This window comes from Lissotriton helveticus, chromosome 12 (assembly GCF_964261635.1).
Source record: "Lissotriton helveticus chromosome 12, aLisHel1.1, whole genome shotgun sequence".
NCBI lineage: Eukaryota > Metazoa > Chordata > Amphibia > Caudata > Salamandridae > Lissotriton > Lissotriton helveticus.
Window position 1 is genome coordinate 726,492,729 of NC_136073.1, and position 26,584 is coordinate 726,519,312.

Here is a 26,584-nt window from a genome sequence, read left to right on the forward strand (position 1 = left end):
CACTCGTATGCCTCAACTCCGCCGGAGGGGCTGGGGCCACCAGAATGTCCCGTTCAAAGTACGGCGAAGTTCTCTTGCCAAGAAAACAGATGTCACCCCCTTCGGCTGTGGGTGACCTGAAGCCACTCCAAGCCCAGCCTGCCTCGAAGCTCCTCCGGCCATCAGGAGGTCACCATCCAGGGCACGGGTGAAGGCTTTGTAATTTGGGGCTCATGTAAATCGCTCTAGTAGTTCACTTTATATAAAACTGCATAATAACGTTGTGGGAGTAGGAATCCAGAGAGGCAGACAGCAGATCAGTCTTCGTATGCACCCTTCAGTTATAAGAACAAAGCGATGACATCACTCACTTAGTAAACCGAAAGCAGCCGAGCTGAGAGTGAGGGCGGGGGCTGCCCGCGCATGCGCGCTCCGAGCCCCGTCGCCAAAGCGGAGTGCGGCATCGGAAGTCCCAGGTCCCAGGAGGGGGCCGGGTGAAGACCAGCGCTGCGGACTGAGATCGAGGATCGAGACTGACCCACTGGCTGACGAGAGACAGAGACACTGAACACGCTAAAAGAGCCCGGTGAGTGTGTGTGTGTGGGGGGGATGTGTACGCGTATGTGTGCGTGTGTGTGTGTGTGTGTGTGTGTGTGTGCGTGCGCCTGTCTGTGTGTGTGTTGTGTGTGCCTGCCTGTGCCTGCGTGTGTGCCTATCTGCGTGTGTTCATGTGTTGTGAACAGCCGGCCGGGATCGGAGCGCGTGTTCATGTGTTGTGAACAGCCGGCCGGGATCGGAGCGCGTGTTCACGCGCGCGACCTGATCCGATTCCGGCCGGCTGCGTGCGCGTGACAGTCTGTTGTCTCCTCTGCCTAGTCCTTGAAAGTGAAAAGGACTGAAATGATTACAAAAGACTCGCTTTGCGACAGCAGGGACTTTCGCCCCTGCAATCGCAGGCGCGAGCCCTAAAAAGGACGTCTATGACCAAAGAAGTAGCTCATATCTGTGATTTGCAAGCTACAGTTTGTTCTTTGCAGCAGGCACACTAACCACATGTGCTAACTTATGATCAGTCAAAACTGTGACAAAAAAGAATAAAGATCTTTCCAGCAAGGGCATGTCACTCTCTGAAAAACTGGGCATGTCCCCGTAAATTAAATAATAAAATGTATACTGGCCAGGACGAGGTGAAAATGGCCACAAAACTTTCCAGTGGTGCCTCTCAACCATTGTGCCCCACCTCCAACTATGACTTAGTGCGAAGGCCTGGCGGAGGAGTGGATCATATGAAAACATTGCTTTAGTTCTGGGCAGGCTTCTCGGCAAGATCTCGGCACTCAACCCCTTTCCCCCCACTCACCATGGGCTGAACATGAAACCCCTGTGTGGTCTGGATCCGGTAAAGGACACAGCTTCTGGGACGGCCAAATAGAGGAGAGGAGAGGGCGTGGAGTAATGGTGCAAACGGCACAACATCACCTGGCCTCTTAGCATCGTCACACTCTTCCCTCCCCCTCACCATGGCCTCAATGTAGCATCTGTTGGAGGAGGGGGTAGAGGAAGTAAACTGCTTCTAGGGCAGGGGCCGGCCCCACAGGGACCAAGTTGGATTTCCCAAAGCATCAATACTGGCCACCCAATGATGCCGCTGCAAGCCCAAACATCCCTGCCAGACCCTCCTCTAAACTTAGCATCATGCATCTCTAACCCACCTGCTCCTGCCAGCCCCATATGACAATGGCCTAGGCAGGTAGGCATTGCGGTGGGACCGGGAAGGGGAAGTAATGTAGGGCACTGTGGGTAGTTGGCAGAGGCCCTAAAAAACGGCCCTCAGCTGTCACTCGGGCATCAGCCTATGCCCGATTGCCCGCTTTGTCAATCCAACCCTGGTATTCAGGTCTTGCCTACGCAGCCCGCAAGCGCTATTTAGGAGGGACCTCTTGGCATTGCTCAGGACTTTTGTCAAACTCGTGCATGTTTTGCACTGTTCTCTATTGCCACTCGTGCACGTTTGGCGTTTCCCTTGCGGGAGCGAGCAGCGGCGCCATCTGTTAGCAATTATCGCCTGACACTGCTCGCTCCCGTAAGGTAAACTGTTTGGCTATAGCTCGAGCGAGATGTACCCCTGGTTTACTTTGCTTCATTTGCTGTGTGCAGGTTTCGCGGCCGCGGCCCCCACTCTCCAGAATTGAGCACGCATTCACGCATAACTTTGCTTTCATTTCCTCAGCAAAATGCCATGTTCCATTTCCAGGTGCCTTTGATCAGCGCTGTAGCAGTGAGCATGGCACAGATTAATCGATTCCTCAGCGGAAATGCTTGTTAATATTTTCCATGGTGGCCATCAGCACAGGGATTTGAGCACGTCCTATCGGGTCTGGAAGCAGTGGTGTTCTTGTAAAGCGGTGAGTTTGCAGACCCCCTTTTTGGGGATGACCCTGCTAAATAGGGGGTCATTACTCCTATTTCTGGTTGGCACCCATTTGGTCGGCTCCTCCGGCCTCCTGGTGTTGCGGGCGCAAATATGCAGCGCCATCGGTCAAGACAGTAAGGTGGGAAATTGGAGTGTCCTACGGTTATCAGACGTCAGCACTGGTCCGTGTATCATTGTTGGCAGGCGGCTCATACATCTGGGTCCTTGTGTTGCCCAATGGAACCGTTGGCCTGGTGGCGCATTAACAGTTTGGGAATTTGCGTCTTCCACCCCCCCCCCCCGCCCTTCCAGTCCGCTTAGTGGGTAGATTGTCTGTTTGGGCAATGGAACTTTTGGGCACGTACAGCGATCCGATACCTTTGAGTTGATTAGGAGCTAAAAGAAAAGAGCAGAAAATCCAAATGCCAACCTTGCATTGTTGGGTAAATCGCAGCTTGTGATGCGAGGCAAATATTCTTGATCGCGCTCATGCCAGGAGTCTTCTACAAGACTGTTGACATGATTTTTAGCAGGGGCTGCAGCATAGATTTACCAGCGGAATAGTTTAAATTGACTAACAGGCCCAAAGTATTTTCACCACGCAGAAGTCAGCGTCTGATATGCAAATTACCTGGTAACATGAGGCACGTAGGTTGTAGACGATGTATATGACCATTTGTCATGTACCCAGTGCTCCATCAAAGTGCTATAAGACCTTCGGGTCGGGTTCACTCTACTTGCTGCATTTTATAATAGTTTTGAAGGGGGGGTTTTGAGATGCTCATTAATTGTGTTTTTGTTGATTAACAAGATTAAAGTGTTTTTGCCGTGCAGAAGCGCAGCCAGATCTTGATGTACCGCGCATGCTCCACGTCATTCTCGTACATCACTTGCACCCTAATCAGGCCCTGCTCCCACTACACACTTTCTGCATACAACCCAAGGCCAGACTGTATATTGCGAGCACAGGTCCACTAGCAGCATCTGTCCCGCCTTGCCGGCCTCTGCGTTTTCCGCCTACAGATGCCACTCCGCCGCCTGCCTCTCTTCCTCCGCTCCTCTCTCTGCCCCTTCCTGTCTCGCTCTCTGCCTCACTCTGTATCCATCTATCTTTCTCACTCACCACATGCATGTCCTTTCCATCTCTTCCTCCTCTCCTTGTCTCTCCCCTCTGCTCTTTCGCATTTAACCCAGCTCTCTCCACCGCCTTTCCCTGCTTGTGTGTATCCTCTCTTCACATTTTCACTCTTCTCTCGCACACGGTCGCATTTCCTTTCCATCAGTAGAACCTATATCTCATCCATTGTCTTGTTCTCCTCCCGCTTTTCCCTTTCTCTCTTCTATGTCTGTCTTTTTCTAAGCATCTCTCCAGCCTGCGACTGCCTCTTTACGAATATATATTTTTCTTTCTGCTTGTTTTGCCCTTCTCCCTCTAGCTATGTTTATCTCCCGCTCCTCTCTGCCCTGTTCGGTCCACATGCATCCAGGGCACAAGTCCTAAAAAAAGAAGTGGGGGGACGCTGATGTCACAACAGAAAGTGACGTCACGAAAGGTGGCTTGCACCATCAGACTCATTGCCTCCCCTCATACACCCCTTAGATGCGATTGCATCAGAGAAGCCAGCGTGTGAGAAGTGGTCTGAATGGGCTCCGTTCTCGCCCCAGAGAGGCTGAAGAGTGAATGTGTGGCTCCATTTGCTCCAGTTATCGAGCCAATGGTAAAATAAGTGGGGGGACGCCGTCCACCCGCGTGGTACCCCGACTCGAGCCCTGCATGCATCCCTCTGATGTTAGTCATCCGTCTCCTGACAGACATCTAGACCTGGCCTCTCTGAGCTCTGTGCTTTGTTTCGGTCATGGGGTGATCCAGGGGATTCATTCACGCGCACTGTCTTTTTTTTGCCCACCCTCCTCCTGTGCACCAATACGAACCCAGGCTCCTCCCTCACCAACAGTGTGTTTCTACTGGTGTGCCAGAAAAAAACAGCACAAAGTTGTCCATTGATTTAAGCTTGCATTCATGCACAATATTTGCTCCACCTACTTCGCTATTCAGGGTCTCTCTTGGTACAGATGTACTGGCTTACAGCATTCTTTTCACATTTTGCTTTGTCACAGTGGGTGCTTTGGAGGTGATACAAGTGTCACTTTTTGTGATTAGATGCCATGAATGAGACCTCTCTGTAATTTCATGTATGTTAAGAACTCGGTGCCTTGAGCTGCTGTGCATGCCATTTTCCAAAATCTGACATTGATGATGTTTCCAGTGCCCATTTCTAACATTGGATGTCTCTGATGTTACTCTGTGTTAGGGTGTTGTCACTTGGTACTTTCTTAAAAATCGATGTCTTCTGGTGTTATCATTTCCACTGACTGGCGCTGTTTCTTGTAATGCTGCAAGCGCCCTTCTCTGGCTTTTAGTATCTCAAAATTAAAATGCAATTTGCAGACAGTTGGGCAGCGAGTGTCATGTGATGTTACAAGTACCCGTTTCTAGCAGTGGAAAATGTTGGGTGCTATGCTTTCAACTTGCTGACAACGAGTATCTGGGGTTATTACAAGTGGTACTATTTGGCTGTGAATGCTTTGGGGTGTTTTTTTTTTAATTTTTTTTTTAAGGGTTTTATTGAAGAAAACAAGAGAAATTTACATATATCGGGTGTCTTACAGAGAATACAATATTGCGATAGGTGAGCGAATAAATCAATGTGGAAAATTCAATTCACAGGAGTATGCAATGTCAACCTAGTTCGGTACATTAATAAGGAGAAGTACGATCAACAATCCAGCGAAGTAGCAGCCAGCAGGGCTCACCCACCCATAGTTCAGGATAATGAAGGCCAAGTCAGATACCCCGATACATAAGAAAATCAATACATGATAAACAACCCGTCTCTCTTAAGAGAAAAAGGAAAGAAAAAAAGGCCATAGAACTAAACTAAGTCAAAATAACAAACCCCTCCCCAATCCCCCCACCCTGCACCCCTGCAATGGCTACGGCCCATCCCCCCTAGCAGCGTGCCTGTCGCCCCGGAACTAGACCTAAAAGAAGGAAAAAGAAAGAGTGGAGGAGGAAATAGCAAACAGGCCCCCGGTCTCCCTTACCCCCCGCCAGTAGCAACCCGCCCCTACACGTATCCAGAATAATACAATGCAACGATTAAAATCAGACGGGGGGGAGCTTGTAAGAACCACCCAACTCCCGCGCTAATATAGATTACAAATCCCGTATCAAATGAAGTCATTGTTCAAACCCATCCAGTCAAAGTCAACCCTGGCCGCTGCGATTTTTCATGCAAGCCCTGTCCGCTCGATCCGCCATCCCAATGAGAGTATCAAAATGTTGAGAAAGTTCAAAGTCAGTACGGAAGGATTGAAACCAGGAGAATAGTACACAAAGTCTAAGAGTCAAACGATGTCCGCTGTCCACCAAAGATAAATCGCAAGTGCGTATTTGAACCATCCAAGAGAAAAAGGGTGAGGCAACAGTCCTATAGTCACTGGAGAACTCGCTCTGAAATATAAGATCATCCATGTCCATCTGGGGCGGTATCAGCATAGGGCATGATGTAGATTCGATAGTCCGGGGCTTGCCAGCAATCGTTCGGGGGTCGACAAAAGATACCAAGTCTGGCTGCAGCGCGGGGCCCTCTGTCTCAGACGCTTCTTGCTCCGTGGGTAAAACCGCTTGTTCCAGAACCAACAAAGGGTCGCAGTCCGGTCTCCGACAGATGATATCAGCCGTTACGACCATCCTCTGGATGATGGCGGTGACCTGTGAATGGAGCTCCCCAATGGCGGCCATTACAGTATGCAGCGACGGCATACATTCCACCCGCTCCATCGCCCCTCACGAAGCGACCAAGCGGGTCTCTGAACCCCGGAGGTTGACTACTCCGGGGCACCAGGCACAGGCAAATCCGATGACAACTGTGGGCACTCTCAAAAGCGCGATCTCAACACCGCCGCCGCCAGCGAGGAACCAAGCCCATCGACCGCGGGAGCCCAACGGGGCCTCCGGGCAGCGGGTCCCCGACCAAGGCAACCGATGCGTCACGCCGCCATAGCTGCGAGATAAAACTGCCACCGATCCACCATCCGAAACGGACCAGAAACACTCCACTTCAGGAGATCGGACGCTACCCACGTCCCGCGGCCGATGTTATTCAACTCCAACCCGGCTGGGTTAGAAATCAAGGCCCCGGCTTCAACTCTGGGTTAGGCCGAGAATGGAACACGGCGTATCTTTGTTATTCAAGCAGCTAGAAATTCCGGGATTGCACCTTTAGAGTCAGGAACACATCAGCTGCACGGGAGTCCGGTTAGAAATCCGGATAATCGGCAGGATTTGTGAGCAACTGGCGGAGGGCGGCGGAGCCGGGAGCTTATGCGGCCATCTTGGTTGCTAGCGTAGCTCCTCCCCCTGCTTTGGGGTGTTTAAAGTTCTATCTGCTGACAATGAGTGTCTGGGATATATTATTTGCCCTGCTTATGATAGTCGATGTTATGTTTGCCAGTTCCTCACAGTGGAGGTTTTAGGATGATATCATTGCCACTTCCTGACACTGAGTGTCTGATGCTACAAGTACCACCTGCCTCAAAATTCATTAGTAAATCAGACCATTTGCAGATGGCTGCTACTTATAAAGTGGACACAGTCTGCAGCAGTTGTGTGGCCCTTCAATCCCTAGTGGCACAGCACACAGGATAATGTCCTGCATGGCTAAACACTTATAAGGTCCCGAAGGCGAAACCTATTGGCTATGTCAATGCTTGTTTTACATATCTTGGTGGTAAGACACCACTGCATCTTTAATAACCCATGTAGATTTTATTAAACCGAACAGTTTCTTCTGGATGTTGCTGCTAACCGCGAATGTATTCCTCCTATCTCTATCCTTAGGTACGCTACCGCTTCTGGGGTCCTATCTCTCAGGGCTACGTGAGCTTGCTAGTCTACAAGTCACTTCTTGGGTTTTGTGTTGGGTCAATCGAAGTCCAATTTACTGCTTTCAGCCAGGGATCCTTTGGACATCGGTTCTTTGTTGTTTACAGCCTAAATAGACTGGTTACATCAGGCGCCTGCTGGCTCTGTTGCTGTCCGAATTCAACCGGGGATAGACAGTAAGAAACTCTTACCTGCATCTGCTATCTTTTCCAATGCTCCCTTCAGGAACTGGTGGTATGGACAGGAGCTCCGGCCTGCATAATTTGCCCCCTGTGATATAATCAAGTGCCCCAGGGACAGAGCACCATGAGCAGCTCACGTTATTCCCGGGTTCTTTGTATCTTAATGCACGCAAGTAAACCTCCTTGTTTAGAAACAGAAATGCAACCTTAACCCTTTCGATGCTCATGACGAGCTCAGCTCGTCATGGCATATACCTCTAGGGTGCTCACGACGAGCTGAGCTCGTCATGACCACACCCATTAATATTATGGCCATCACAGGAGAGGGAGGTCTTCAGCATCCATGAGGCTAAGGGGTGTGGAGTGACCGTCTGGATCTGATCCTAAGCGGTCGCTCCCCCCACGCTCCCTGGCCACAGAATCTGCTTGCAATCCTTGTTTTGAAGCGCCTCTGCCGAATTCACTGTGGTATCGTAGGCATTTAACATAGCGCTCTGACTGTGATTGAAACTAGCATTTAAACATAGCGCTCTGATTGTGATTGAAATAGACATTTAATCATAGCGCATTGATTGAAATATAGCGCCGAACCTCGCATGATAATTTGCATTTAAGCGCAACTTTGTCTGTTTGAATTGTAGCTGCTGCCGCCACTTACATACTGTACTTTCGTGCTGCTTTCACTGTGTGCATTACTTTGAGGAATTAAGCCTTGGAGTAACCGAACTCTGCCGTTTCACTTTCCATTCTCCATTTTGTCATCTGGTTTGTTGTGTATTCCCTTGGCCCGCCTACCCTCCCCGCTACCGCCTCCCAGCTGCCCCTCCCACGCTCCGCCCCCCTCCACTCTCCATTTTAGACAGATGAACCTCAGCGCAGAGGTCACGCGCAGCGGTCGCGCCGAAGGTGTGCCAAAGGTAAGCCCGTCTACGCCCGTCCGCGCCTGGCCCGCGCCCAGCGCCAGACCCCCTGGTCCCCGCAATGCCCAGCCCACCCGCATTACATACGACGCCTCCACCCTCTTAGCACTAAACCCCGGCCGTCTCCCCAATTGTGCCCAAGCCGCACCTGGACATACACATGGACCCTTCACATGCAACTCCTGCAAGTTCGACGGCACCAAGACCAACTCCACATCCACAAACACCAAACAGAGATCCGACACCAACCACCTTAAATGCATCCTTCTCAACACCCGCTCGGTCCACAGACACGCCATCGACCTTTGGAATCTACTTGACACCATCTCTCCAGACGTCGCCTTCCTAACAGAAACCTGGATGAACGCCTCATCAGCTCCAGACATCTCTACAGCCATCCCGGAAGGCTACAAGATCATCCGAAAAGACTGCACCAACCAAACAGGAGGAGGCATCGCCATCGTCCATAAGAATTCCATCCGCATTTCAACCAGCTCAGACGTCAACCTCGCTAACGCCGAACACCTCCACTTCCAGATCCACACCGACCCCAAGACCACACTCAGAGGCATCCTCCTCTACAGACCGCCAGGACCCCGATCACAATTCAGTGAAGACATCACTGACTTCATCACCCCTCACGCCCTCCCCTCTGAGGACTACATTCTACTAGGAGACCTCAATTATCACCTGGAAAAGAACAACGACAACAACACCACCACTCTTCTGGACAATCTCGCTAACCTCGGACTCAAACAACTAGTTAACACCCCCACCCACTATGCAGGACAAACACTCGACCCTATCTTCACCTCCAGCAAACATATCTCCTTCAGTCACACCACAACTCTCCACTGGACGGACCACAGCTGCGTTCACTTTGTCTACAAAAAAACACAACCCACAACCATCCTCAACCTACTCTGCGAAGAAACTGGAACAAAATCACCATCGACCAGATCTCCTCATCGCTTCTTCAAAACCCCCCTGCCCACTCATCGAACCCCAACCAAGCAGCCATTAACCTCACTCAATGGCTAACCATCAGCGCCGACAACCTAGCACCTTTGAAAAAACGTCTTGTCAAACCAGGCAGCAAAAACGCCCCCTGGTTCAACGATGATCTTAAGAAATCCAAGAAACTCTGTCGCTCCCTTGAGAAGGCTTGGAAAAAAGACCCAAACAACAGCACCAGGGACGCTTTCAAAAACGCCACCCGTTTACACCACCAACTGATCCGGGCAGCCAAGAAAGCCGCATTCAAAGACAGACTTGACAACAACGCCCACAACAGCAAGGAATTATTCAACATCGTCAAAGAATTTACCAACCCCACTGCCAACTCCAACGACATCACTCCCTCTCAAACCCTTTGCAACTCCTTAGCTTCGTTCTTCCACGACAAAATCGCAGACATCCACAACAGCTTCGACAACCAAACCGGAGACCAACCCTCCCAATCGTATGCCGAACCTTCACCCCCCTTGAACATCCTTAATGACTGGAACCCAATCTCCACGGAGGACACCATCCGACTGATGAACTCCATCCACTCAGGATCCCCCACTGACCCATGCCCTCACCACATCTTCAACAAAGCAGACTCCATCATAGCACCACACCTCCGAGACGTCATCAACTGCTCCCTCAACACCGCCACCTTCCCGGAAAGCTGGAAACACGCCGAACTCAGCGCCCTTCTGAAAAACCCCACAGCTGACCCCACCGAACTCAAAAACTACCGCCCCATCTCGCTCCTTCCATTCCCCGCCAAAGTCATCGAGAAAGCAGTCAACAACCAGCTCGCCGCCTTACTCGAAACCAACAAATCCCTCGACTCCTCACAGTCCGGCTTCCGAGCCAAACACAGCACTGAGACCGCACTCATCGCAGCAACAGACGACATTCGAACTCTACTGGACAATGGAGACACAGTCGCCCTCATCCTCCTCGACCTTTCTGCAGCCTTCGACACAGTCTGTCATAGCACCCTGTTACAACGCCTCAGAAACATCGGAATCCAAGGAAAAGCACTTGAATGGATCACCTCGTTCCTTGCCGGAAGAACTCAGAGAGTCCGCCTCCCACCGTTCAAGTCAGAGGCCTCTGAAGTCATTTGCGGCGTGCCACAAGGATCTTCACTCAGCCCCACCCTCTTCAACGTATATATGAGCCCCCTCGCGACCATCGCACGCCAACACAATCTCAATATCATCTCCTACGCTGATGACACTCAACTGATCCTCTCACTCACCAAAGACCCTAACACCGCCAAAACCAACCTACATGAAGGAATGAAAGAAGTAGCAGAGTGGATGAAGCACAGCCGCCTAAAACTGAATTCAGACATAACAGAAGTCCTTATCTTAGGTACCTCCCCCTCCTCCTGGGACGAATCGTGGTGGCCAGCAGCCCTTTGAAAAGCACCCATCCCAACGGACCACGCACGGAACCTGGGCGTCATCCTGGACTCCTCACTCTCGATGATCAGACAAGTCAACGCCGTCTCATCATCTTGCTTCAACATTCTTCGCATGCTCAAAAAAACATTTCACTGGATCCCCACCGAAACCAGAAAAACGGTCACCCACGCACTGGTTACAAGCCGCCTGGACTACGGAAACACACTATACGCCGGTACCACCGCAAAACTTCAGAAAAAACTACAACGCATCCAGAACGCATCTGCCAGACTCATACTAGACATCCCGCGTAAAGACCACATTTCTGGTCACCTGAAAAACCTCCACTGGCTCCCTGTCAATAAGAGGATAACATTCCGCCTCCTCACCCACGCACACAAAGCACTTTACGAACTTGAACCCGAATGCCTCAACGCGTGACTCTCCTTCTACACCCCCTCCCGCCAGCTACGCTCTTCCAACCAAGCCCTTGCTGCTGTTCCTCGCATCAACAAAACCACCATGGGAGGAAGCTCCTTCTCCTACCTGGCAGCTAAAACCTGGAACTCACTCCCCACTCACCTCCGCCTCACTCAAAACCACCTAGCATTCAGAAAGCAACTTAAAACCTGGATATTCGACAAGTAATTCCCCACCCTTCTTCAAGCGCCTTGAGACCCTCTGGGTATGTAGCGCGCTATATAAATTATTTGACTTGACTTGACTTGATGTGCCCTCTGTCATACCCTGGGAGGCACAAGAGGAGTTTCATTTTACGGGGCATTCGGAAGTAAATGCACATTGTAACTATTAACAGCGATGGTATCTATTTATTCCTTTTCATTCACTGAGTCAAGCAAAATGCGCGTTCCCGTCATGGTGGGGTGTTTTTATTGCTAACTTGAGGGGAACGGGGTTATGCTAATATTGTGTAGCCTGCATTAGTAAATAGTCATTATTCGTTCAGTCTTTATTCGTTTTCAGCTATAAACTTATTTTGAGCGTATCAGCCGACACTAATAGAACGAAGCTGCATTATTAAATAAGCCTATTGTTTAAAAATACTTTGATGTTTGCGTTACCTTCTCAGTCCTCTCTCTAAATCTGCCTGCTTACCTTAATGACCTAGTAAACCGAACATGCACTGTCTTCAGGGTTGTCATGTGTATGTTTCCTAGTCAACATTGTATGTATTCTGTTCATATAGTTTTAAAATTATAAACACTTTTCTAGCCCGCAGCTTGTAAACTTTGCTCAGTTAACATAGCCATAGCTTTACTGTACAGTTGCAGTGAAAACATATAAAATGGTAAAATGGTATAGCGCGCACTTTTTAAAATTTAAATAATCACTCCACTGTAAACAAAAAAATATAAGCAGAAAACATTGTCATTTACGACTACAATATCTCGAAGTTTGACAAATGCGAGGCCTATTGCATTGCAAATGCTTGTTTTTAGGTCTTGCCTGGCGAAAGCAGCGCATGCGCTGCTCTTGCTAGTGAGGACATTTTGGAATCGGTTCTCCGCCGTGGGCTCATGCACGCGTCTCCATGGACAAAGATGGCTGCTCTCGCCATCTGTCCATAGCAGACCGCATGCGCGGGTCCGTGGGACAGTGGACAGTCCGCCACCATCTTGTTCATGCCGGCTTCCTTCAACTCTGGCTCCGGCGGGCTTTCACTTTAAACAGTGCACGTGCGCGCACAACGGACCCAGAGTTGAAGGTAGCCCGCGTGCAACAATTTACAGCCGAGATGTCTTTATCTAGGATTGTTTAGCGAAATGCAATAGTTTACGCGCACATCTGTTTACAAATATTAACGGGAACTGTAAATTGGTTTATGGTTATTTAAATTATAAAGCTGAACGCATGACCCTCGAGTGTACATATGTCTGATGGTATTGTGTGGCTGAATTTTGTGTCCAATATTAAACCATGCATACTAGCTTGTGGAAAGGTGACCACAGTTTTCAAGACTCAGACTTGCACTCTGCGTTACCCCTGCAGTTCTTGGCTTCCTTGACGTCTGCTCGTGTCCAGCCTTACCTCAGATGTCCACGGAGGGAGAGGCGCTCATCAGCTGTGCATTGTTTTACTACTGAGACCTTCACTTAGGTACATGGTGTCAGGGCTGCAGTCTTTGTTGAGGCTCCTTGCAAATAGGGTTATTCATGCTTCCATGACGCAGGACCCTAAATCACTGGCCCCTGAAGTCATACTTCCAGCCCGCGGCCTTCCCTTTGTAAAGTGTTACACCGGCACGAGGGTGGGCAGGAAGCTGCCATCCAGGCCGACAGACAGACACGTAGATAATGCAAAAGGCAGTCTGAGTGCATAGATGAGAGACACATGGGTAGTTCGAATTCCTTTGCGTGTGTTCTTTCATATCTACACAGCATGTACACTGACAGTGAGGTGTGCTCTGTGTGTATCCGGGCTGTGAGGTTCTGTGCACTGTGTGTATACAGAGTGTGGCGGTGTGTGCACTGTGTGTATGCGGGGTGTGGGGTTCAGTGCACTGTGTGTATCGGGTAGTGGGGTTGTGTGTATGTGGGGTGTGGGGTTCAGTGCACTGTGTGTGTGCGGGGTGAGGGGTTGTGTGCACTGTATGTATCGGGATGTGGGGTTGTTTGCCTTGTGTGTATGTGGGATGGGGCTTCACATCCCCTGCTTGGAGGCTTTGGGGACGTTTATTGATGTGGACAATTTACTCTCACACCGGCTTCCTTCAACTCTTCACCGCCCTTTCTGTGAAGAGCTTTCCTGGGTGTTTAAGCACATTGCCCAAGACAAAGTCTGTTCCAAAAGGGCACAATAATTTGAAAAACTTTGATCTACCAATACACTAAAAAAAAAAAACTTGTCTTCAGAAAATAAACGTGTAGACAGACATTTTAAAGAGATACTCCAGCCAGGCTTAAGTTGACGCTTCCCCAATCCTCTCAGGCTTTCAAAACTCTAGCCTACTGGGAAATCTTGGCGCAGCCCTTAAGATCTCTCAATTGCTTGCTCCTGGCACAGGAAAACAAACCCCCGGTAGTTTATACTTCCTTCTTTAGACACACATTTCTCCTCTGTGAAAGTCAAAGTTCCAGTTCAGCGTGAAAGAACCGTATTCTGTTCGACTGGCGCTGGAAAGATAGTACAATAAATAAAAATGCTACACATGTAATTGTAATGAACAAATGTTGAACTACAAATTCTGCTACTGTTTATTGATATAAACATAAATATACATCTTAATATCTATAAATATGCAAATATACATTTACAAACCTACATATCTATGCTCTCTACTCACTCTCTACTACTTACTCTCTACTACTCACTTTACTACTCTCTAATACTCCCTTTACTACTCTCTACTACTCACTCTCTACTACTCACTCCCTATTACTCTCTACTACTCACTCTCTACTACTCACTCTTTACTATCTACTACTCACTCTACTACTATCTACTACTTGCTACTACTCTCTACTCACTACTCAACTACTCACTCAACTACTCACTCAACTACTCACTCTCTACTACTCACTCTCTACTACTCACTCTCTAGTACTCACTCTCTAGTACTCACTCTCTAGTACTCACTCTACTACTCTCTACTACTCACTCCCTGCTACTCACTCTCTGTACTCACTCTACTATTCCGTACTACTCACTCTCTACTACTCACTTTCTACTACTCTCTACTACTCTCTGCTCATTACTCTCTACTACTCTCTACTCACACTCTACTACTCACATTATACTACTCTCTGACTCATTCTCTACTATTCACTTTACTACTCACTCTACTACAATCTACTACTCACTCTCTACTACTCACTCTCTACTACTCACGCTCTACTACTCACGCTCTACTACTCACGCTCTACTACTCACGCTCTACTACTCACGCTCTACTACTCACGCTCTACTACTCACACTCTACTACTCACTCTTTACTACTCTCCTCTACTACTTACTCTCTACTACTCACTCTACTACTCTCTCTGTTACTCTTTACTACTCACTCTGCTACTCACTCTCTGCTACTCACTCTCTACTACTCTCTAGTAGGGAGGAGGGGGAGACACAGACCGTATTGCCGCCACTGCCGAGAGTCACACGGCCGCAGAGAAGACACCAGGAACTACCACCGCCAAGAGTCCAAGGGCACCGGACTCCGCGCCGCCGCTCCGGGAGACTACAAATCCCGGCAGGCATTGCGGCGGCGCGTGCAGAGTGACGCGGGTCGCGCCCTGAGAGCGCCAAACAGAGGATAAAGCCAGGACATCCCCGGCAGAGCGGGGGAGACACAGACCGTATTGCCGCCACTGCCGAGAGTCACACGGCCGCAGAGAAGACACCAGGAACTACCGCCGCCACCGCCAAGAGTCCAAGGGCACCGGACTCCGCGCCGCCGCTCCGGGAGACTACAAATCCCGGCAGGCATCGCGGCGGCGCGTGCAGAGTGACGCGGGTCGCGCCCTGAGAGCGCCAAACAGAGGATAAAGCCAGGACATCCCCGGCAGAGCGGGGGAGACACAGACTGTATTGCCGCCACTGCCGAGAGTCACACGGCCGCAGAGAAGACACCAGGAACTACCGCCGCCACCGCCAAGAGTCCAAGGGCACCGGACTCCGCGCCGCCGCTCCGGGAGACTACAAATCCCGGCAGGCATCGCGGCGGCGCGTGCAGAGTGACGCGGGTCGCGCCCTGAGAGCGCCAAACAGAGGATAAAGCCAGGACATCCCCGGCAGAGCGGGGGAGACACAGACCGTATTGCCGCCACTGCCGAGAGTCACACGGCCGCAGAGAAGACACCAGGAACTACCGCCGCCACCGCCAAGAGTCCAAGGGCACCGGACTCCGCGCCGCCGCTCCAGGAGACTACAAATCCCGGCAGGCATCGCGGCGGCGCGTGCAGAGTGACGCGGGTCGCGCCCTGAGAGCGCCAAACAGAGGATAAAGCCAGGACATCCCCCGCGTCGCGGGACGCCCGGGGCGAAGCCCGGGCAAAGGGCGGGCCCTCTACGGCCCTCATCGGCACGAGGAGGCAGGGCAGGGCCAGAAACCCTGCGCAAGGTTCGTGAGGCATCCTACCGTCCAAGTAAGACTGTTATGTTAGTGATGCATATTTCCCTGTGGTCTGAGGAGTTTTAGCTCTTTTGTTTATAATTATCAGTATGTCTAAAAAGGGATCTGCACCACCAGCCAACACAATGGAAAATTACTTGGTGCAAACAGTGAAAAAAATCAACCTACAGAGGAGAGAATCGCTGGGATTGAGTCAGTCACCTGACTTACACTGTTTGTCCCCATCCTCAAACCCCTCACCTGAGGACTTAGTGTCCCTGCAGACTTTCTCTGATGCCCGTTCCAAATGTCCCACCATGCTGGAACCCGGCTCCTTAAATGATAATATGTTGTCTGGTTCCGAGGTCCTTATCGTGGAGCTTGAAAATAAATCTGACAGTGATGTGGATCAGGAAATTCGTGCTGACCCTACAGATGAAGATATTTCTATCACTGAACAAACTTCACGATCAGACTCTGTGAAAATCAAAAACCCGCCGAGACTGGGGGGACTAAGATCTGGGGCCAGGAGGAAGAGGGTAATCACCCCAAAAGCAAACCTCAAGGAAGTTGAAGGGGGAAGTGTTAAGACTATTGTCAGCCATGATGAGGACTTGTATGATAGAATTGCTGACCTAATAGATAGTACAATTAAATCCATTGTTAAACCATTACTCTCTAAAATTGATAAATTACAATCTGAAGTCAAAAAGCTGGGAGGGCAGTTGAATAAAATAACAGAGGGTGTTGATAATGTCACGATGTTGGTATCAAACCTGGACAATAATAGTAGAGAAGTTGATGATCAGGAGGGGGAGAACACAGATGACATGTTAAATAATCCACCACCTCAGCTTCCTGATCCAAAAGCTAATGGACCCAATATCAATAGAGGGGACGGTCTGCTAACGGTTGAGGTCCCCCCTGCACATGCTCAGTTAACTGACCCTCTTCAATTTATAGTTGAAGCCTCCCCTGTTGTTTTAGTACTGGCAAATGTACCACCTTTAGAAGCCGGTGCTGAAGAATCCCCTTCCTCTTTGTCTAACAAAGCCTTGCAGTGGCTTACAATTAATATGAGGTTAGCCCCAGGGGGGGGTCAACTGCTTGCTCAAGAGATTAAAACTGCTAAAAGGGTCCCATGGCTAGGTAATCGCCCCAAAATATTTAAGGGGGATTGCGTGGCAGTAAGCTTCTCACACACAGGCGTGTTGCCTAACATCCTTACTAATCTACTCCCACCCCAACGCAGGCGGGGTTCTGTTGTACCATTAACTCTGAAGTTCTTTTATGGCGAGCAGCAGAACGTCACCTATCCTAAAACACCAGCCTTTGGATGGGATACCAATTCTGATTTAAACTATAGATGGGGCCGTGAACAACATCGGAATATTGTAAATCAATCCGCTCCCTTAGTACATCAGAATCCTTTTGCTCAACCCCTTTTATTGTCTAATCGATTTGCACCCTTATCCTTTTTGGATCATAATGACTGACTCTTGTCAGAACATTCTAGTCAGACAGAGAATAATGTGCCAGTACTTAGTATGCTTACTTGGAATATAGCAGGCATAAAGACTAAAGTAGGCAACGCAACATGGTTGACTTTTATAATTAAGTATGACATCATTGCTTTGCAGGAAACTTGGGAAACAAATAATAGTTTTTCTCTTGATGGCTACAGTTATTTTTGTATTCCTGCCGTGGCTAGCACAGCAGGAAGAGCGAAGGGAGGACTGTTAAGCCTCTTCAAATTAGATATCAAAGGTAGCCTCAAGAAATGTGACTCAGGATCTGAGCAATGCCTTATTGTTGAATTGTCTCGTGTGGAATCTCCCAATATTTTGTTTATTAATTTTTATAACTCCAACGCCGCTGACTGTACATCACATAGTCTAGGTAGATTGGATTACTTTCTGTCAGTCTATAGTGAAGATGTTAATGCATTTGAAATCATTTTTTTGGGGGACTTTAATATACACCCCTGTTCACTTGTGTGTGTTTGCGATGACACAGAATCCCCTCCAAATTGTGCACTGGTCCATCTTGAACATAACAAACAGGGGGGTTGTTTAGAGAACTTCCTCGCAAGATGGAATCTATACGAATCCAGTTGTGGGGAGGGGGGGATTAGGGCCCCTACTTTCAAGGGCTCAGACAATGACTCTATTATTGATTATATTTTTATTTCTGCATGTTTTTTATCCAAGGTTTTAATGTATAGAACTGTGGTTTCCGCTTTTAGCGATCATAACCCTGTTTCCATGGACCTAGTAGTGTCTGAACTTTTAGGACGAAACCATGGTCCTTGTTATGAAGAAAGAAAGCTTAAAGTTAAGGATCAGGGACGGAGATTGAAATGGGATAGTATAATCCCAGAACCCTTTGTTCAAGAAGTTCTTTTAGAGGCTGAGGAGGAGGTTGGAGTTTGTTTATCCAGTGACTCTAATGATGGGGAAGTGATCTTTGCATTTAGCAGCATATGTTGCAAGATAAACGGCAGGCTTTCCGTGACTAGTAAACCCAAGTCGAAACCTCTTAAAAGATGGTTCGATCACAGTTGCTCAAAAGCACATTCTGCATTGCTCAATGCTTTAAAAACTGTTCCGAAAGATCGTGACCTCATCAGTAATAGTAGAGCACTATACAAAAAGGCCATTGCAGTAAGGAAAAAACAGCTTAAAGATGAAGCCTGGACACAACTAACTGACCCAGCCATACTAAAAAATAGTGGAGAATTCTGGAGGATTGTCAACCAACCCTTACTCACAGGGGAGGATAACTCCCCTCTACAAACTAATATCCCTGATGAGGGTTGGATTAAACACTTCAGAGACATCTATTCAGTTCATAATAACGCTGAAACCAGGGAACAGGATGTGAATAACATTCCATTAGGGAACCATTTGCACTTTGAAGTTAGTGAAGTATTATCTGCAATAGACTGTACTCTGAAAAAAAAGGCACCGGGACCAGATGGTGTCCCTGCTGATGCCTTTAAATGCTTCCCTAACTTCTGGTCAAGATTGCTCTGCAGGGTCTTTAATGCCTTAAACCGTGATAATATCCCCAAGTCATGGAAAACATCAATAATTATTCCTGTTTTTAAAAAAGGAAATAGGCAGGATCCTGCATGTTATAGACCAATTTCACTGATTGATTCCTCAGTTAAGATTCTAGGGAGAGTCATATTAGTCAAATTGAACGAATGGGCCACTGAGAATAATATCTTGAGTAATGTGCAATATGGGTTCAGACCTAAAAGAAGCACCCTGGACCAGTGCCTTAATCTCCACCTGTTGATCGAGAAATATACCAGGGCCAAGGATGGGTCCATGTACCTTGGGTTCATGGACCTCTCCTCTGCGTTTGATATGGTCAACAGAACCAAGCTCTGGTTAAAATTACTTGACATGGGCCTGGATAGATCCATAGTCAATTTATTGGCTGACTTACACTCTGGCCTTACTGCTAAAATTAGAGTATCCTCGAATGGAAGGTGTACAGATGTCTTTGCGTCTGAAAAGGGAGTCAGACAGGGTTGTATTCTGGCACCACTGTTGTTTACGCTTTATGTGAATGCGCTGGAGCCTGCCCTCAGGGGCGTTACAAGCGACATCCCACGTGCAGGAGAGCAGGGGATACCAGTCCTCCTTTACGCGGATGACGCGGTTCTTCTTGCTCGTACCGGGGTGGGGCTTCAACGACTCCTGGATGCCTTTGAATCCTTTATGGGCTCACTTGACCTGAAAATAAACGCGAAAAAATCGCAGGTTATGCTCATGGGCAGGGCCTCTAGGAGACCTTTCCATAAAACCTTTCTTTGTGGGCAGGAAAAGCTTGCACGCGTCTCCTCCTTTCCCTATCTGGGGCTCACCTTTGACGAGAAAGGTAGCTGGGGTCCTCATGTTAAAAGCAGAGCATTCATGCTGGCCAGGACATCTGCTGCCCTCCATGGATTCTCTAAAAAACTGGGGGGTAGGCCGTTTGCAGCTGTCAGTAAAATATACAAGGCTAAATGCATTTCAGTTGCATCATATGGTGGTTCATTGTGGGGACATAGGGGAGTGGAACCCATACAGACAATGGAAAACAAATTTTTTAGATCTGTTTTGGGTGTCCCTCAGTCAACCCCGTCCTATACCGTCCACATGGAACTGGGGGAAGGCTACATCTCAGACCTGATTAGAATAGCACCTTTAGTCGCCTGGCTGAGGATGTGGCTTAACACAGAAATTCCTCTTAATCATACCATAATGAGGGACTGTTTGACCTTAGATAATGTACACAGGATCAGGTGGTTGATGTACATTAAGGAAAGTTTTTTGAGGTTGGGGAGGCCTGAACTTTACACTGTTATTGACTCTGTAACATCTAAAGATATCGTTTACACCAAAGTTGGAATGAAGGAGCTCCTATCCCTGGAGAGGGAAGAAATTGAGCTGAAGAAACCCTGTGTCAGGGCCAGCGTTTTGCTGGCTATACCCAATGGTGCTGACAGTTACCTCAACGTGGTGACCCATCCCTACCACAGGTTTATTTTAACTCGTTTTCGATTTAATTTGATTCATTTTAGCTTGGGCTTTTATCCCGTTTGGAGTACCCCTGAAAAGGCACCACCCTGTTCCTGCGACCATTTTTCTGAGCAAAGTACTATGCACTTTTTAATGTTTTGTAACCACTATAATGAAGCTCGGAAATTGTTTCTTGTACCCATACTCAAGGAAGCAGGATTTATTTTAGTTAGACCTGCTCTTATTTATTTACAAATGTTACAAACTCCCAGGGTTATGTTTTACGTGGCTAACTTCCTGGTGAGAGCTATTAGAAGCAGGAACATTAGACTTAAAAATGTGTCTACCTCCCTTTGTAGCATAGACCAACACTCTAGTTAGTCTGTTCGCTGGTGACCTCTTGGGTCAGAATTCTTAGAAAGCACTGTAACAGGGTCAGCATTCTTAGAAAGCACTGTAACAGGGTTAGTAGTTGCCAGTTCTAAATATTTTGCTGGGGATCTCCTTAGCATTTTTAAACCTTTACTCAAGCCTTTTTTGCACTTTAGCACTTTGCACTTTAGCACTTTGCACTTTGTACTAGTTATGCGGATGTAAAAATGTAATATTGTGTATGATGGTCCTTTTTAACTTTTTTAACCTGTTAATCTTAAATTGTTTTTAACTGTTTTTAATGTATGTGTTGTTTGTATTTTTGTTTTTGCCATTGTCTTTGTATGATATTAAGTTATCGCAATAAAGTATTTTGACTGACTACTCTCTACTACTCACTTTATACTACTCTCTACTTCTCTCTATGACTCAGTCTATATACTCACTCTTTACTACTCTCTACTCACTCTACTACTCACTCTCTACTACTCACTCTGTGCTGCTCACTCTGCTATTCACTCACTGCTACTCTCTACTACTCTCTTTACTACTCACTCACTGCTACTCACTCTCTGCTACTCTCTATTCACTCTCTACTACTAACTACTACTCTCTACTACTCACTCTCTGCTACTCTCTACTCACTCTACTCCTCGCTACTCACTCTCTACTACTCACTCTCTACTACTCACTACTCACTCTCTACTACTCACTCTTTACAACTCTCCTCTGCTACTCTCTACTAATCTCTGCTACTCTATCACTCTCTGCTACTCTACTCACTACTCGCTCTCTACTACTCGCTACTACTCACTTTCTACTACTCTCTACTACTCTCTACTCCTCACTCTTGACTACTCTCTACTACTCACTCTACTACTCTCTACTACTCAATCTCTGCTACTCACTCTCTGCTACTCACTCTCTATTACTCTATACTACTCGCTGTCTACTACTCACTGTCTGCTACTCACTCTCTGCTACTCACTCTGCTACTCACTCTCTATTAATCTCTACTACTCACTCTCTACTACCCTCTGCTCTCTATTCTCTCTACTACTCTACTACTTTCTACTACTCACTCTACTACACTCTACTGCTCACTCTTTTGCTCACTCTCTACTGCTCACTCTCTACTGCTCACTCTCTACTGCTCACTCTACTGCTCACTCACTACTACTCACTCTCTACTACTCACTCTCTACTATTCACTCTCTACTATTCACTCTCCTATTCACTCTACTATTCACTCTCTACTACTCACTCACTACTACTCACTCGCTACTACTCTACTCTCTACTAATCACTCTACTCTCTACTAATCACTCTACTCACTCTCTACTATTCAGTCTCTACTATTCAGTCTCTACTCACTCGCTACTACTCACTCTACAATTTACTCTCCACTATTCACTCTACTACTCACACTCTACTACACACTACTGTTCACTGTATACTACTCACTCTACTCTCTTACTCTCTACCTCTCTCTACCTCTACCTCTCATAAATACAAATATATGCATACATATACATATATTCATACATATGCATGTTATGTACATGAAAGTTTGAAAAACACTAATTAAAGCGAAGCTAAAAAGCCGCCTAATTACAAACAGGAATGCTTTAACTTAAACGAGGGCGAGACCTATTGCATTTTCAATGCTTGTGCTTTCAAGTAGGCAGGCTGGAAAGGAACCGCAGGTGTCCTGGTTTCAGACAACTTATCTATTCTAGCCCTCTACTAGACCCACCAACAACCACCGCCTGCCCCGCGCCTCCCAGCTCATCCTCACAAAGACCCGAATTCTAACCATCAAACATCATGGCACCTCTCTGCACACCCAACCATCGGCACCAGGGCGAGTCTGAGGCGAGGGGGCGGGGATGGGGGTGCTTTGTGTGCTGCACTTGCACTGGGGTCAGGCGCCTGCTGTCATATCCATAGCGGCCCGCGGGCACTGAAGGGTTAACCCCGTCGCAGCGCTGCTCCTCCTTTCACTTTTGTTGCATGGTGAACGGATCCAGTCGCCGGGGAGCCTCGAGAGCTTGTCCCAGGGTTTTGTCGGTGGGGTGTCCCCATCTCCGGGGTTCGCCGTCCCGCCATGAAGAAGTGGCAGTCTCTGTTCCAGAGAACGGGCTCGCGCTCCAGCCTCCGGCTGTCCCAGGTGAGTGAGAGCGAGAGACTGCCGTGTGCTCGAGAGACAGACGCAGCATGCGAGATGTCTGTCTCAGTAAGTATAGGTTTATCCCGGTCTTGTCATGGTGTCCGTGAAGTACTCACTCAACTTGCTGAGACGACACTCGCATTCCGGGTACCGACTGGCACTCCGTGAAGCACGCACTAACACCTCACTGAAGAATGCTGTCCCTGAGGCACCCTCACCCCCCTGAGACACCCTCCTGGCTGAGCCCCCTTCCCCCCGGCACGCTCTCGCACCCCGGTGAGGCACACTCTCGCACCCCCTGAGGCACACGCACTCATCCCCCTGAGACACCCTCCTGAGCCCTCTCCCCCCGGCACGCTCTCGCACCCCGGTGAGGCACACCACACTCCCACCTAAAGGTAATCCTCATTCCTGAGAGACACTCACGACCGTCCTGAGACAGCCACATGAACTCGTCGCGAAACAAAGACACACAGTGGCCACACTCCTGCCCACTGGGGCAGGGCAGTACATACAAACGGACACCCCCGCAGCACTCTTAGCCGGGCGGGGATCTGACCCGTCCCACGACAGTCACCAAAAGAGACCGGGACGGACCCAGCGTGAGTGAGACGCCCAGAGTGAGTGAGGGAGGCCGGCGGGTGGACGGACGCCCGTGCCCTGCAGCGTGTCCGTCGGGCAGCGGGCTCCGGACACGTCTCCGCTGTCCTTTGTGTACTTTGGGTCCCGGCCACGCGGCCTCCCTCACTTGGGGATGTGACTGACAGGACTCTCACTCCGGCACTCCTTCACCCCAGCCACTCTCTCGCCGCCTGGCCCTTTACATGCGTGGGGCAGCTAGGAGAAGAGGGGGTGAGGGGCAGGGAGAGGGAGTCAATTATAGAGTGGAGGATAGAGGACAGGGTGAGATGCAGGAGGGGGAGCGGACAATGAGGCAGAGAGGGGGGCTTGGAAGTGGAGAGACACGTCCAAGAGCAAGATGCTAGCTGGAGAAAAGCGAGTGCGAAAGAGGGGCGTGGGGGGTTAGTGAGTTAAGAAGAACCCCAAAACGACAGGGAAAGGGACAAGACACAGTAGGAGAAAGTTGCACGGGGGGGGGGGGGGGGGGGGGAGTCGCTGAGAAACCGAGTGAAGGGTGGCGGCAGCGACCCGTCATGCAGCAAGTGCAGTGGCACCGGGCCAGAGTGTCTGAGGGCCCTCTGCACCCCAGCAATGAATGTATTTCAGAACTGGATAGCGCTCGCACCAGGACCCCTGCAAGCGAGGAACTCCGCCCACCAATCCCATGGTTTGATAGTAAGATAATACAATAATGGGGCACATTGGGCCCTCGGCCGCGGTGTCACTGCACCTGCTGCATGTTCATAGCTCCGACCGTGACAGGGCGACAAACTGAAATGGCCATGGTACACTAGACTATGGGTAAAGGATGGTAAGGAGTAGGGTGACAGACGTCCCGGTTTTCAGAGGACTCTCTCGGTGCCTGAAGCTTTTTAAAGTGTTCAACACATGTTCCGGTTTTTAAACATAGGTCAAGTCAGCCTGCAAAACGAAGCACGGTTGAAAGTTATACTCCTATTTCCAAATGCGCCACTAACTTTTGAAATAATATAAATCATTTATCTGTGGGAGGAGGAGAGGAAATGGAAAGAAGCAGCAGAAACAGGGAGACGGAGAGGAGGAAGAAAACGTGATACAGAGAAGAGCGAACGGAGTGAGAAGAAAGGAAAATGAAACGATAAGGAAAGGCGTGGATAGAGCCCCCCACTCCCAATTCAAGTTTCAGTCGAATACTTACATTTGAATTTTACAAGGAGAGGGTCTGCCGCACAACACCCCCGCTCCCACTGAATAGCGGATATCTTATTTTAATTGTATCGTGGGTTTCATACAAGTTTTACATTCGGTAAATGCGTCCGCCCGTAAGCGTGTTCCTAAAGCGGGCAGGTTCCTTTGGAAATTCAACGAGGGAAAGTGTCACGTGATAATCCCCACAGGCAGCTGTGCCGTGAACATCTGCAGTGACAGTAAACAAACCTTCTCACCACTTAAAGCGACGTGGGAGGGGTGCATTTCCACTTCTTTGTTTTACGCCTACGACACTGTTTGGGGTAAATAAACAACCCTCTTCCTCTGTAATGGAAAGAGCGCGTCGTTTGCTGTCATGCCCACGGACCTGCCTCCCAGGCAGCTTGTGTCCTCGATAATGGCCTCCAGGTGTGAGTAAGGCCTCTCTTTTATTCATATTGTCAGTTGCTGGGAGCCCATTCGCTCCCGAGGCCTCTCTGTTGCTAACGGGAAGAGGTTTCTGCAGGTGATTACCCGTGTCTCTCTGAGATCCGACTCTGCCGGGACCCACATATGGAAAGTCTGTGCTTTTTGATGTTTAGAGCCTAGATGCGTCTCTAGACAGTCTTCAGGGCGCCTTAAAGCATGACACCGCTTTTGAAAATGGGAAACAGATCGTGAACAGTCTTACAGAGCTCTCCCGCTGTGGAGTGCTTGTCAGTGGACCCCCCTTTCAGAGTCACGAGACCAGAGGAGGGGCGAACATACCCGTCATTCTTTAGCTTAAAATACTTTTTTCAAATTTCTTCAATAACATGAAAGCAAACGATCATACTTTGTCACATTCAGTTCTTAATCACAAGTATAATTCTACATTATTTCATACTTTATATTCCTACTCGGCTTTCTTAATGTGCGCCAGCACTCTGTCAAAACATGGATATAACCTTTACATGTAACAAGATGCCATATGCCAACCTATTGAAGTATGACGTTTTAGAAGCAATTCATCTCCTTACTACCAATACATAATCTGCATCATATACATAGAATTGATAAAGGAGAGAAAAAGAGTAGATAGAAGATGTTGCTCTCTTTTAGGTTAAGAAAATATGATTAAATAGCTTTTAGAGAGCCTGTACTTTCTTTAAGCCGAATCTTCTCCCTGCTAGCAAGGTAATGCATTTCCTTAGTCCATTTTTAGGTCGAAGCCTACTAGACAGCACAGCTGTCTGGTTGCTGAAGACTCTCTTTGGGACATTCTGAAAGCTGACCTAGGAATGCATTCCACACATTGCTTAACAAAGGCTCTGTAACTCACATTTGCTTGCTTTCTATTTTCTGGATTTATTTGCTTTAGACTGTCCAGCATATCTTTTTCCCTCCCGTGGAGCGTAGCCTGTTTACCACCTCTCTGACTCACTCCTTGTATTCTTTTACAGGTGCTCGTTTTCTCTAAACTGTCCTTTACATTTTGTTCTTGTCACATTTGCTGTGCATTCATAGACGGAGATCAAATGTCAGGCTCTGTCTTCCAAAGGAGCTTGGTGTTTCCTTTTCTTTCTCTGACTTCAAAGTGGGAGGATTTATGAGACAGTCTGGGGATGTGAAAGGAAATGCTTTTTCCTAGCACACTACAACATTTAACTGTATATGAACTGTGCAGATATTTAAAAAAATATTAGAATTCAGAAAGCATAAATGAAGCACTTTTTCCTTCAAATCTGAAATGTAATGGAAACAAATATTTTAATATGATCCTTATAAACCAGTACACTTGGTGATGCAATTTCCACGCATTATTGCTTGTGCACTGTATAGTTTTTTT

The 26,584-nt window shown here is 48.4% G+C and overlaps 1 protein-coding gene across 2 annotated transcripts in view; it reads left to right on the forward strand.

The window, feature by feature from the left end:
• Positions 1 to 26,584, forward strand: part of ANKRD35 (ankyrin repeat domain 35) — a 1,062,691-nt gene that overhangs the window by 747,464 nt on the left and 288,643 nt on the right. The window contains exon 1 of one of the 2 annotated variants that reach the window (XM_078670749.1): positions 22,807 to 22,968. The exons of the other annotated variant lie outside the window; for it this stretch is intronic. Coding sequence (XP_078526875.1) covers positions 22,906 to 22,968 — 63 coding nt within the window. The 5' untranslated portion in view covers positions 22,807 to 22,905. Of the gene's footprint in view, positions 1 to 22,806; positions 22,969 to 26,584 lie in introns of those variants that run through there. 2 annotated transcript variants of the gene reach the window in all.